At 37.3% G+C, this 13,531-nt stretch overlaps 1 protein-coding gene and 1 pseudogene across 1 annotated transcript; one reads left to right on the top strand and one right to left on the bottom strand.

Moving 5' to 3' along the window:
• The window catches only part of LOC145218176 (uncharacterized), a 280,341-nt pseudogene that overhangs the window by 69,601 nt on the left and 197,209 nt on the right, over window positions 1-13,531 (top strand).
• LOC145217695 (uncharacterized) lies at window positions 11,360-12,616 on the bottom strand. The gene has a single exon (XM_080085034.1). It carries the CDS (start codon window positions 12,603-12,605, stop codon window positions 11,691-11,693), a length of 915 nt encoding a protein of 304 aa, XP_079941160.1. The 5' UTR covers window positions 12,606-12,616; the 3' UTR covers window positions 11,360-11,690.

Here is a 13,531-nt window from a genome sequence, read left to right as displayed (position 1 = left end):
TACATATATACAACACGATTAAAAAAGGCGCAAATTCTAAGTACTATGTAGGTTTGTCATATACAAATAAAAATAGTTTTCAGATTTGACAAGTGTTTCTGTTTCGAATTCTTGTAAGAAATTAAACGAGCTGCCGTACTTTTCAGAGTTTTTGCTAAGCTTTTTTACGGTTTGACGCGTAGCTATGCTGGCGACTTGATTTTACATGTGAAATGTGGCTGTACAGCCTCCCACTTGTAAGGGTTTTGCAGTGCTTTAGCAATCTGCGGTTGTGAGTTGGTAAGTCGCTTTTTGAGGTATTACTCTCGCCATTTCGACCGACAGGCCAATCTATGACAGATTATTATGTTTTCGCGCTGCCGTCGAGGCAAGGTAAGGATTTTTAGGCAATCGATCTCATTTGAGTTGCAATTGCTTTTTAGGCGGCATTTGGCCTAGCGACTGTGCAGCAATGCTGCTTTGAGCGAAGCTCATTGAATTATAAAGTTCAATATGAACCAGTTTAATTGGCGTTCGATGAACGCTTGCGCTTCGGCGGCGCTAATGTCAAGGCCATTTGCATTTGCTTTAACATCTTTCCGCTTTATTACTGTAGCATTCTCCTACGTTTTTCCTTGGCACGTTTAATTGATTAAACACAATTTCATATTTATCGTTTTGGTTTCACATATAGTCATGTCAAATCTAAAATTATTTTTATACAGGGTCAACCTACTAGGTACTTAGAACGAATGTTATGATCGTTTTTTTTTCCAATATCAAGGTAGTTGTTATACAACTGAGTGTCATGTCCGTTTAGGCTAACTTAGGGTACAAGGGCTGTGCCTGTACTTGGTCAGCTAAATTATTACCGTCCGGTTGTTCATTTTGTCGAGCGTTCTTTAGCTCCATCAATTTGTCAAATGCAAGTCTGCCGTAGACCTTGATAAACCATCCGGTGAGCAAAACTGCCCATATTCCTGCTAGAATGTATATAACTACAAAGATAAAACATAAAAATGGCGAGGTTATTGAGCTGATCAAATGTAGAAGTGCGTTCTTCGAAGCTGCTTTCAGAGTTGAGGACAAATATGAAACGTCCGCTTCTGTTGTAGGATCGGTGTTGCTGTCAATGAACTGGTAAAGTTTATCGTTTGTTAGGCGGGACTGGCTAAGAAGCGCCAACATTGAGTTTAAATCTTCAAAACCGCTACTCGGTCGTGGCAAATTATCTTCATACCGTTGAAAATCTAATTCTTCCTTATGATATTTAACAGGTGCTAAAGTAGGTGTTATAAAATCAACTTTAGAGTCAACGTGAACTAGAGTATAATTGTCATAGACGTAATATGTATCTTTAATTCTAAAAGACATTACTCTACCCGGAGCATAATTTTCTACAAATTTAACAGTTGGATAAACAAAACCATCCCTGTATAACTGTCCTACGGACATGTTACCTTTAGAGTCAACATATTTAATTAAGGGTCGTGTTGCAAATAGGTTTTTATGTCTTAAATCTTCTACTATAATTCCATTAATAACTTCACAAGAGAGTTCTGTCATTAGATCTCCTACAGTTATACCGGCTCTTTGTCCTCCTAAAAGTTTACTTAATATTTCGCCAGGATATTGTCTGGCCAAGAGTGTATATATAGTTGCTAGTAATGATTGAGTTTGACATTCTAAAAAATGAATATCAGAAGTGAGTTGACTTATTGTCCCAGAAACAGTATCCAGTCACCGCGCCACGAATCAACTGTGAGACATCAATTCTAATGCGTACTCTAGTCACTAGTCACTGATTTTTTTACGTCAAAAATGATGCAGATTATATATAGCTTTCAGGTCATATAGTTGTTATGCCAGCTAGTCGTAAAAACGTACGCCCGAAAAGATTAACTGTGTTCTAAACCGTAATTATTCTTTAAATCGCTTTACAGAAGTGTCACATATAACATGGCTGGAGGCCGAGTAATACGTGGGTTACTGTTAACACGTAAGGGGATGATAAAACGATAGCCTTAAGCAGTAATTGACCGGAGCAGTAATAAGTAAAACAGGTTTAACTGGCGGTCAAGCTTTTGTGTAGAAGAAAGGTGAGGTTTGACCGAGTTTGAGACCGGGACAATATGACACGACAATTATACGAATTAAAATGTTTTGAATTAAAAAGTCCAAAGTCCGATATGTTTTAAATGAAAAGTCCAAGGTCCGATACATCTCCATGCTGAAAGCAAAATGTAAAAAAATTTCTTTGGGTCAACATTTCTGTTTAATGTTTGAAAAATTTGCTAGGAAACTTGTTGAAATCCCTTAAGTATGACTTAATTCTTAACAACACATCAATGGCTTTTCTATTGATGTGTTTTAGCAAGTGAACTTTTAAACTTCTACCGTGGGCAAGGTTCTTTTCACAAACACCACAAGGGTAGGTTCTCTCCATTTAGTGTGAGTAAACATGCGTTTTTTTCAATGTTCAAATCTGGGCCAAATCTTTTCCCACAAACAGGATATGAGTTTTCAAATAATATTGATGGGATTTCTCACTGGTTTGAATTACCATATTTATATTTCCTCTTAGGTTTTTTTCCCACGAACACCACAATGATAAGACTACGCTTTAGTGTTTTTCAATGTTCCAATATCGGCAAACTTTTTTTCACAAACATGACAGCGATAGAGTTTCTCTGTTGTGTGTGTTAACATGTGTGCTTTTAAATTTCCATTTCGACTAATTCTCTTTTCACAAACATCACATTGATAAGGCTTCTCAGTGGTGTGTGTCGACTTATGTCTTTTCAAATTTCCACTTAGTGCAAACCTTTTTTCACAAACATCACATCGATGAAGTTTCTCATTGGTGTGTGTTAACATGTGGATTTTTAAGTGTCCAGCCCGTCTAAACCTTTCTCACAAACATCACTTCGGTGAGGTTTTTCGTTGGTGTGTATCAACATGTATGTTTTCAATGATCCAATATGGGTAAAAGTTTTTTTTTTCAAAAGCTTCACGAAATCTCTTTTAACAAACATCGCATCGATGAGGCTTTTCATTAGTGTGTATGTGTCTCTTTAAACTTCCACTTATGTGTCTCTTTAAACTTCCACTTTGGGTAAAATTCTTTTCACAAACATCACGTTGATAAGGTTTCTCATTGGTGTGTGTGAACTTGTGTCTTTTTAAATTTCCAAAAATGCTGAATTTGTTTTCACATACATCACATCGAAGAGGTTTCTCTTAATTGTGTATCACCATGTGTCTCTTTAAACTCTCCCTTTGTGTCAAATTTATTTCACAAACATTGCATTGATGGAGTTTCTCATTTGTCATGTCACTTTAATTATTCAGTCATAAGAGCAGCTTGAAAATGAGTCGTGGATCTTAGCAACAATTTGGGGAATCTTTCTAAAGTTAAAGTTTTATTCTTTCTCTTTTCTTTTGATACAACGTGTGTGATTGCATTTAACAGCAAGTTTCTGACCAAACTCAATGAAATGTTGGAAAAAGCTTAAATAAAAAGAAACTATCGTATTTTTTTGAAGGTTCGGCCACAATATTTATACAAATTTGTGTTTAGGGCATATACATTACAAATTTATGATTTAAATGTTTTGTTGTGACATCACATATCCATGTTAGGCCCAAAGCATAGGTTTAACCATCTGCTATGCCTAATTCCCAAAAGAATAGCTAATGGACATCAGCTGGTTCGCAATATGACATTTGGCTGAGCAACAATCCCACTTTAACACATTGGGTCTTAAACATTTACACAGTCGTAAGATTACAACTGATGTACAATAAGTTAAAATTTTGAAGTGTAATAATTTAAAGTTATTTGGGCTGAACACTTTTCTTTTTTTTCACTTTTCGAACACTTTCTTTTTAAGTACGAACTTTTGTGACCAAATCTTTGTGGAAAATATATCTTTGGGCAATATTGATTTTGTGTCACTTGCTTCATTTGCAGTTACGTTTCGCCTACAACGGTTTTTAGTTTCTCAAATCTAATTCAAGATTACAGACCAAAGGTGGAATATTTAGGCAGTGGAATATTAAACCTGTGCTTCTTTAGCATATCAGACCAACGAAATCGTACTAACAAATTTAACTAACATACAAACTAGCTTTACCGCGTAACTAATCGTCTGTGCAGCTGCGACCTCCGCCTGATGTGTGGTTTTGCAAGTGCAGGAAATTGCCACTCATTAAGTTCACACGGTAATTCCTGTCATGCACTGTGGAACAAAGTGACGCATGGCCGTTGATGATGTCACAATACCTTGACAACGTATACGCTAAATTTGTGGTAAACTTGCATTATTACTTATATATTAGTAGCTTTGCGTATGACATGTGGTCAGATTAGCTAGCTTTTATGTTAGTAACTGAGATACCTATGTGTGATATCTATCAACAATTAGCGATTTAACAGAAACTACAGTGATAAAAAAGTAAAAATCAGTAAAACAACGTTTGTTTACAATACACGCCAAATGACGATTTACATTGTGTTCTTTAGTTTTGTGTTGAGTATTCTCACAAAGCGGTTGAACAAAATTCGTTACAAAGTAAATTTGATTCAACTTCTTATTTTGTTCATACGTCTAAGTCAACATGTGTGTTAAAAAAGTCACTTTAAATTAATCTTTTTTTACAAACATCACATTGATGGGATCTTACAGTTGCGTTTTTCGCTTAAAAGGTTTTTAGTTTTTCCAATGTAATGATTACAGACAGTGGCGCAACTAGCGGAAAATTAGGGGGGCAGGCAACGAACTACCAATACGACTTTCCCAAAAACGATTGAATTGCTAAGTGCGTATCATAGGTTGATCGAATGATCCGACGCGAATTTACACTAATAATCTAAAAAAAACTGGGATTCGTCGTTGGATTGGACCAGTACGGCTTCGAATGCCGTAAAAAAGTAACACTTTTAAGTCACAAAGTCCATTGTGATAGTATATTGACGTTTTAAACTTATAAGGCATTGTTTCGTAACAAATAAACTCGTTCGATAAACACGCCGATAAACATTTTTTGTGTGTGTTTACATGTGAATACGTTTTCAAACAAAGATCGTTGTTGCGGTTATTTAGGTTGTTGTATAAATACATCGCAGAAACTTCGTTTTTACCATCGCAATACATGCCGATGAAGCGATTTACTGCTGTGCCGGCGCCTTGTCCTGTCATTTGAAAGTTATTTTTATCTTTGATGCGAACGAACGGGTTTTCGGCGCTGCAAGAGAGCCGTTATACGCAATAACGTCGATAGAAAAGGGACCTGGCATGCCGACTAACCTGCCCCCCTAGTTGCGCCCATGATTACAGACCATACAAAAGTATGTACACAGAAGAATATTGAACTGTGTTTATTTAGCATTGCAGATCAACGAAATCGTACTAACATACACTCTAGCTTTGCCTCACCACTGCATAAACCCTTAACTGGGCTATTGTGACCCGTTGAAGCGCGTACATGAAGCAATTTCAATAGGACTGTTTGTGTTCACGTTGAAATTAGCAGCTGTAAGTAAGACACGTGGTCAGCTTTCGTGTCAGAACCTGCGAGAACACGCAACAGGTGGAATATCTATTGTTTTCACATCATACAAGACAATATAAGACATTCTGGTTCACCATAAAATAAACCAACGCAAAATAAACTTGTGCTTCTATTGTTAGCATCTCCCGCTAGAGTGGCTTTAAACCTTGCAAAATAGTTGCGTTATGGCAGTTATAAGTCTTGCATATTAGTGTTTTTTTGTCATATACTGGTCTTTTGTTATCAACTTTCACTAGAAGCGACTATACATTCTAGCTTTAATACAGCGCATGCATCACTGAAAAAAAGTAAACCAACGTTTGTTTTCACAACACGCCAAATGACGATTTACATTGCATTCTTCAGTTTCGTGATGAGCATTAACGAATATCCTGCTGCAACAAATTGAACTAATTTAAAGTAACAAAACAAAGTCTTGTCAGTGCACGGTTTTATTATGACTTTTCTGTAGTCCGGGACGTGATGATCTGCAAGGTAATTTAACAAAATCACATGAAATCAGAACATGTGATTATATTGAACGGTAACGCAAATAACAATAATACGGTAACGCAATTATAATAATTCTCTAAGTGTTTCAAACGATACAACGCCATTAATATATTTACACTCCATATTTATTACATATTGATGATGAGCATATTGGTTGCCACATGTACATTTACTGTTATTACAATTCTGCATCGAAATATAATTGTGAGTCTTCTTCCATCCCATTGTTGATAAGCGGCGTTGTTACTCCATGGGGGATCGATTCTGTTGTCATAAGGTTGGCATGCACAGGAGATTTGATAGCTTGCGATTGCGTGTCTATGTCCTCCTTCGTCTTCTCTTTCACTATCGGTGTCTGATTCGTATCCTTCGTCATTTGATTCAAAATTGATGAATTCACCAAAGTCCAGCCTCCTTCTAACTCTATGCATGCTGCAGCGAGTATATCGTCAAGAGTTTCTTCTTGGTCTACTTGTTGTTGTTGCTCTGTGCTCGTTGATGGATCATCAGTGGTTTTCATTGCATTTTCTAAATCTTGTAACAAACTTGTGGTAACGGTAACGTTGTCCTGCTCTTCTTCGGTAACGGTAATGGAAGGTTCTTCAATTAATTCTTCATCGTTACCATTTTCTTCCATTTCGTCACAGGTTATTGCAATCATACTTACGTATATATCTTTTATGTGTTGACATTTAATATTAAACTTTCTAAACTTGAATGTATTCAACCATGTTTCCAGGAATTCCTCAGCAGTGTATGCTCCTATCTTATAGCGTTGATCCATCTTTAGCTTACCATGAAACTCTAGAACTGTAAACCGGCGTTTTGCTCCTCGTAAGTCGCAGACTTCTGAAATTCTGGCTAAGTTATGAATGTTATTGAAGTTATGACTGCCATAGTTGCTGCGTTCTTTTGTTTGCTTGAATGTATCTTGGCCTCCCAGCTATTTTGGTGCATTGTGTATATTGCACTGAGAATTTCTGAATTTTGCCAGAAGGCATCACTGGCGTCATCTACTTTAAGAACCCTATGACCTGTTGCCATCTCCATTTGACCTACACCTTTAGCATCATTCGGCATTGTGGATGCGATGTTGTCGGGAAAAAATATTTTTACAAGTGTTGTTTTGCCTGCTCCAGCGTCTCCTTCCATTAGTAGGTGCTTGCTTAGTTCTATGTCCTCGGTTCTACCTTCGAGTGCTGCATAAATAAGTGCTAATTCAACCTCATCTCTGTTTAAGATAGAATCGTCTGTCTTGCCTATTTTAATGTTGTTGAGAATATCGTTAAAGACCTTCATAGCTACTTGTCCTGACATTGGCTTTGCTTGACGTCGTTTCAATCTGCCCAGTATATTTTGAAGATTGTTTCTAGATGTTTTTGGCCAGCTCACATAACTTCTGTTAATCTTGATTTGCGAATATCCTAACCCAAATTTATCAGTTAGATATTTGGACCATTCATTTTTTGTAGGCTTGCTTCCGAACTTTTTGTAACCATTTAAAATGTATTGATCTTCATTGCTATAGCTAGATCCTTTTTCACCCCAGTGTTGTATCCAATTTTTTAGTGATTGTGGTAGTTCATCTTTCTGCTGTTTCCACATGTAATTCACATACTCTACTTTATTTTTAACTGACTGTAGATATTCTGTTTTGATATCCATATGTTGGAGAATCTTACTCACTCCACCCTTTCTCCATAAACTGCTGCTTTCTCTGGACCTCCCTGGCTCTAATGATGTAATAAGCCCATGGGCTGCTCCAGGATGGCCACTCTCCATTTCGAAGGGCCCGATCCATATCGTACCCCCACCAAACGGAATCATTGCGTTCTCCTTGCTCTTGGTCGTAAAGGCCCATACGCGCGATCGTGTGTCTGAGATGAAATTTACATTGTCGTAGACACTCTTCTCGTTTCCTAAATCTGCTTCGCTTTCTTTCCAGATGCGAAAAGCTCTTCTCCTGATCCTTTCCTTTTTAAGGTTTGTTGAACAAACTCCCCACGTCGTGCATTCGACATTTTCAGCAAAATAATTTTCTATGTCTGCTAATGTTAACTTAGGGTTATATACCCTCCTAGCTGTAAACATAATGACAGTTGTTAATAACTGATTAAATTTTTTTATTTACACATATATACATATACATACATCACTTACGAATATACGGTTTTGGAGTTTTAAAGTCTAATATCCAGGTATATTCAACTGGAAAGTTAAATGTCATACCTGTTGGACTTGTAAGTGTTTCATTAGGCACTGTGTGTCTAAATACCTCCAAATTTAACATTACCTCACAACTACACCATTTACTATAGTCTTCTGTTCTATACCACGGCATATTATTATTATCTATCTGCATAAGCTCAGATGTTTGCCCTGCACTGCCGTCTTCTCCTACGTCTACATGATGTGACTGTTTCTGCTGTATCTTTACATTGAAGCCATGTATTCCAAGTCTATGGCTCATCGCTCCTGGCTCTGTTAGTAAGGTCATTGATTGCTGTGGTGTTGAATCCCAATGTCTTATTCCTGGTACTCCTGCGTTCGTCTGATGTTTATTTTGCCATATATTGAGTCTGATTATCGGCAAATGGCTTGCTGATCCTGGTGCTGTGAATTGTCCCGGATGTAGCAATTTCATGTTGACTGATCTTACTCTGAAGTATTGGAAGTATTGCAATGGATTGTAATCTTGCCACGGCATCATTTTAGTTCTTCCTGCTCTATCTGTAGATGCTGTTGGTAATTTCAAACCGAAGTCGTGAATGGGACATTTGTATATTTGTCCACTCCCGTATGAGTCTCTCCAAGGTCCTGGTTCTGCTACTGGTGTTGATGCACCTTCTGGTTGTACCCATTGGTATGATTTTATTGCCATATGATCTCGTTGATAAATTTTCTGGGTAATGCTATTGTATCCAGAACTAAGACTATTTGCAACTACTTTATGTTCCAGTATTCCAGGCCCACCGCTACCAGATCCACCAGTTGTGCTCCTATGTACACCAGTCTCCCCCATTTCGTCTGCAGTAGTATCAGCTTCCATGTTATCTGTATCACTTTCGTTAACGTTTCTATCTGCAGGTTCGTTTTCTTCTGTTTCTTCTGTTCTTTGTCGTTTTGGTGAGGGTTCTTCTCCGTCTGAGTTTCCTTGTTCAGTTTCGTTAGTCTCACTTGGTTCCTGTTCTGTCTCAGATTGATTAGTACTTGATTTTCTACGTTTTTGGGTAGGTCCTTCCTCATCACCTGTCTGCTCTGATTGAGTTGCTTGTTTGACCGCTTGCTTTCTTTTATAGATTTGTCTGATTCTTTCCCAGTTCTTTTTAGTTCCCGGATATTCCGCGTCTACTTCATTCATTAATTGTTCTAGTTGTTGTACTGATAAGTCTCCTAGGGATCCCGCTGCACTTGTCATAAATTCGGCTCCAGCATCTTGAATCATTTGTTTTCCCCATGATATACCTTTTCTTGCAGCATCAAGTCTACTACCTACTAATGTTCCTGCAAAGGATCCTATTACTTGTGCTAGAGAACCTAGTAATGTGCCCATAATACTACTTCCTCCACCCCCACCACCTCCCCCTATTCGATCTACTGGTCTTTCTGCATTTTCCAGTGTGTGAATTGCTGTTCTAAGTTCGTCTGCTTGTTCCTGAGTTACTCTTCTTCGTATTTGTTGACCTATTTGCTTAAATTTCTTATTTACGACTGCTTGGACTGTCGTTTCATCCTCAAGGTCTCTACCTCTTTCTCTAAGTACCTCAATCTCCCCTGTATCATCCAAAGATCGTAAGTAAGCGACCGTTGCATCACAGCCTTCATCGAATCTGTCCATAAACACCCCTGCCTGCCTGAGTTGAGTCTTGTACCACTCTGAGAATCTGGGCACAATGTCTCCGAAGAGCATTTGGACCCCATTTTCCCTTGGCAAAGTCATCCTGAATGACAAATTTTAAATAATAATATGTTTATATACCATTGTTACGTCATACTCTCGGTAACGGCATGTAGCTTCGCAACAGTGCGTTACCATTACCTCCAGTATTTTTCCATGACGTCAGCGGTAACGTTATTTACATTTTAATATATTGTGTTACCGTTTCCACTGTGACGTCACAGTACCAATTAAGTATATGTCCTGACACTATACTTAATTGGTACGGAGGTAGTTTCCCCGAAAATTTTGACGTCATGGAATGAGTGAGCCTTCGGCGCCGCCCAGAGGAAATGTTTTTCGCAATATTGTATTTTAAAGCTGAGTATTGGATCAAATTTACAAATGGAGTTCAAAGCACTGTAAGAACAACGTAAAACAAGGCTCGGAAAAATGCAAGTAACCCTTTAGTAATAAGCATATGATCTTGCATTATATTTCTAATTTGTATTGGAATGGTAGATCTCGAGAGTTGGACTACCTCTAAAGTTGATCTTGATTCAAGAAAGGTTGGGCACCCCTGTTTTATGGCATTGTTATAAACTTTTACCTATTTGCAAAATAAACTTTAAAATGCCACATTTCCAAGAATCTAAATGCGTTACACAGTTTTACAAACAGCACACAAGCGTGTTTTCAAATGTCCATTGGTGCTATTTGTTATTTATTTATAAACGCTGAAATCTTACTGGTCGCGTTCAAGCGGAAACGATCTTAATACTTGCAGAGAACATTTTTATTGTCAAAACACAAATAAACTTTAATAACTGTCAGATTAAAATACCTAAAAATGGGAATAATGAATTCAAATATTTCTACAAAGTTTTAGTTTGATCTGTTGCGTATCGGCAAAGATTTCGCTCCATTTATGTCGTCGCTAAATTGGCAGTGTGCAGTCTCTAATTAAACCTTCTAACCAATAATTTGCAAACACAACTACCATATGTTCTATAACCTACCACAGAAAGTTTTCGTTTGTGGTGCGCAGCAACATACAAAAACATTTTCGTGGCTAGCGGGGTAAATACTGGAGTTATCAAATCACACAAAGCAGATGGCACATCTGCATAACTATATCTACCATCTGTGAAAGTTTCATTTAAATCCACCAAAGATTTCATGACAAAAGAGATAGACAAAATTCAGGAAAGAAAAAAAGAAAAACAACAACAACAAACAAATCGAGTAAAATCAAAATGTGTCCCCTTCAGGGAAGGGAACCCATAATTTACCCTACATGTCGCTTTGGCAAGCTCTCGAAAGAAGTAATCTAAAAAAAACACTGCAAAGTTATAAGAAATGCACCAAGCCATTTTTGATTTATCGATGTGTTGTATTGTTCATCAGGTTTAAACAACGAATAACATTAATTGGTGACAAACATGGTTTAACATTTGATATTATTTCTCTTGTTTTTCTACAGTGTGTATCATCATGTGTTTATGTCAATTTTTCACTTTTGTTAAGCCCCTACTCGTGTCATCGATAAAAAATTTCTTGATTGTTTTGTGTCGTAATGTGACATTTAAATGTCCACTTTCAGTGAAGCGTTTTTCACAAACATCACATTTATAGTTTTTCTTTAGTGTGTGTCAACATGTGCCTTTTTAAATGACTACTTTGGTTAAACCTTTTTTCACAAACATCACATCGATGAGGTTTTTCTTTGGTGTGTGTCAACATGTGCGTTTTTAAATTTCCACTTAAGCTAAATCTTTTTTTCACAAACATCACATCGATAGAGTTTTTCTTTGGTGTGTGTCAACATGTGTGTCAAGCGTTTTGCGCAAACAATGCAGCCATGAGGTTTCTCTTTGGTGTGTGTCAACATGTGGCTTTTTAAACTTCCACGCTGACTAAATCTCTTTTCACAAACAACACATTGATGTGGTTTCTCTTTGGTGTGAGTCATCATGTGAGTTTTCAAGTTTCCACTTCTGCTGAAGCGTTTTTCGCAAACATCACATCGATGGGGTTTTTCTTTGGTGTGTGTCAACATGTGCCTTTTCAAATGACTACTTTGGTTAAAGCATTTTTCACAAACATCACATCGAAAAGGTTTCTGATTGGTGTGTGTCAACATGTGTGTTTTTAAGTAACCACCTCGGTTAAATCTTTTTTCACAAACATGACATCTATGTGGTTTCTCATTGGTGTGTGTCATCAAGTGTGGTTTTAAATCTCCACTTCTGCTAAATCTTTTTTCACAAACATCACATCGATAAGGTTTTTCTTTGGTGTGTATCAACATGTGTCTTTTCAAACTTCCACTATCGCCGAAGCGTTTTTCGCAAACAATGCAGCGATGAAGTTTCTCTTTGGTGTGAGTCAACATGTGGCTTTTTAAACTTCCACGCTGACTAAATCTCTTTTTACAAACAACACATTGATGTGGCTTCTCTTTGGTGTGAGTCATCATGTGTGTTTTTAAATTTCCACGCCGACTAAATCTCTTTTCACAAACAACACATTGGTGTGGTTTCTCTTTGGTATGTGTCATCATGTGAGTTTTCAAAGCCCCAACTTTGCAAAATCTTTTTTCACAAACATCACACCGATGAGGTTTCTCATTGGTTTGTGTCAACATGTGTGTTTTTAAATTTCCACTTATAATCACATTCATAAAGTTTATGTTCAGTGTGAGTCGACTGGAAACAACAAGAAAACTACCTGACAAGAATATTAAATTTACAACCTTCAGTTTTGTAATTCGTTGCAATTAACTTTTGTGTGTAACTATCTACAATCCTAATACTCGAGTACTGTTTTAAGCTATCCGGAATCGTGGCTTCGCAATGCGGTAGACAGCTGTGCAACAATTTCCTATAGCGTCATCGATTACAAGATTCATTTATATTGGTCACAAACTGGGTCAAACAACTGATCTGACCGGACCCTATTTCAGTGGCACTGGAAAAATAACCGAATCGTTTATCAGTATCGAATTAATTTAAAGAATAAAGGTTACCGAGCAAAGGTGACTATTTTTGCGGAATAATGTCAGAAAACATTTTTTCTGTTATAAAGTTCCTATGTGTGTGTGAAGCGGTCGATGTCACGTCTGCAATACATTTGTTCTATTGAAGACAAATCATTGCACTTCACGAGATTGGGTCTTGATTAGAACAGATGAATTAAATAAACACGCCACAGTTAAAGTGATTTAACATATGGCTCGGTAGTCAAACTAGACATCCTTCTATTCAAAACAAATGTATAGATGCCCCAAGTAAATAAATATTATATATCAGTGTTTTCAAGTGTCAACACATCAGTCCAAACCTTTGTAGAAATCCGAACCAGGTTTAATAATAATTCTGCGTCGCTGGTTTGTTTCAAACCGCAATTACGCAACGCCCTTAAAGGCATTCTTACTTTTCCGAATCTAACCTAACATAACAGACTACTGGTAAAATGATTGAAACGGCGTGTTCTAAACATGGACAAACGAATTCGTTCTTCCAACTCTAACTAATATACACACTAGCTTTCCCTCGCCACTGTTAACCTTAACTGGGCTACAAAGTTCAGTTGTTGTGCGTTAACGAA

This window comes from Phallusia mammillata, chromosome 3, assembly GCF_965637545.1.
Source record: "Phallusia mammillata chromosome 3, kaPhaMamm4.hap1.1, whole genome shotgun sequence".
In the NCBI taxonomy this organism is placed as follows: Eukaryota; Metazoa; Chordata; class Ascidiacea; order Phlebobranchia; family Ascidiidae; genus Phallusia; species Phallusia mammillata.
The sequence above is the reverse complement of the archived record's forward strand: the minus strand, read 5'-3'. Positions and strand labels throughout refer to the sequence as shown.

What these genes read in the sequence shown, in the direction of transcription:
- LOC145217695 (XM_080085034.1), bottom strand. Translation starts at nt 12,605, where the DNA reads ATGAATGTGATTATAAGTGGAAATTTAAAAACACACATGTTGACACAA.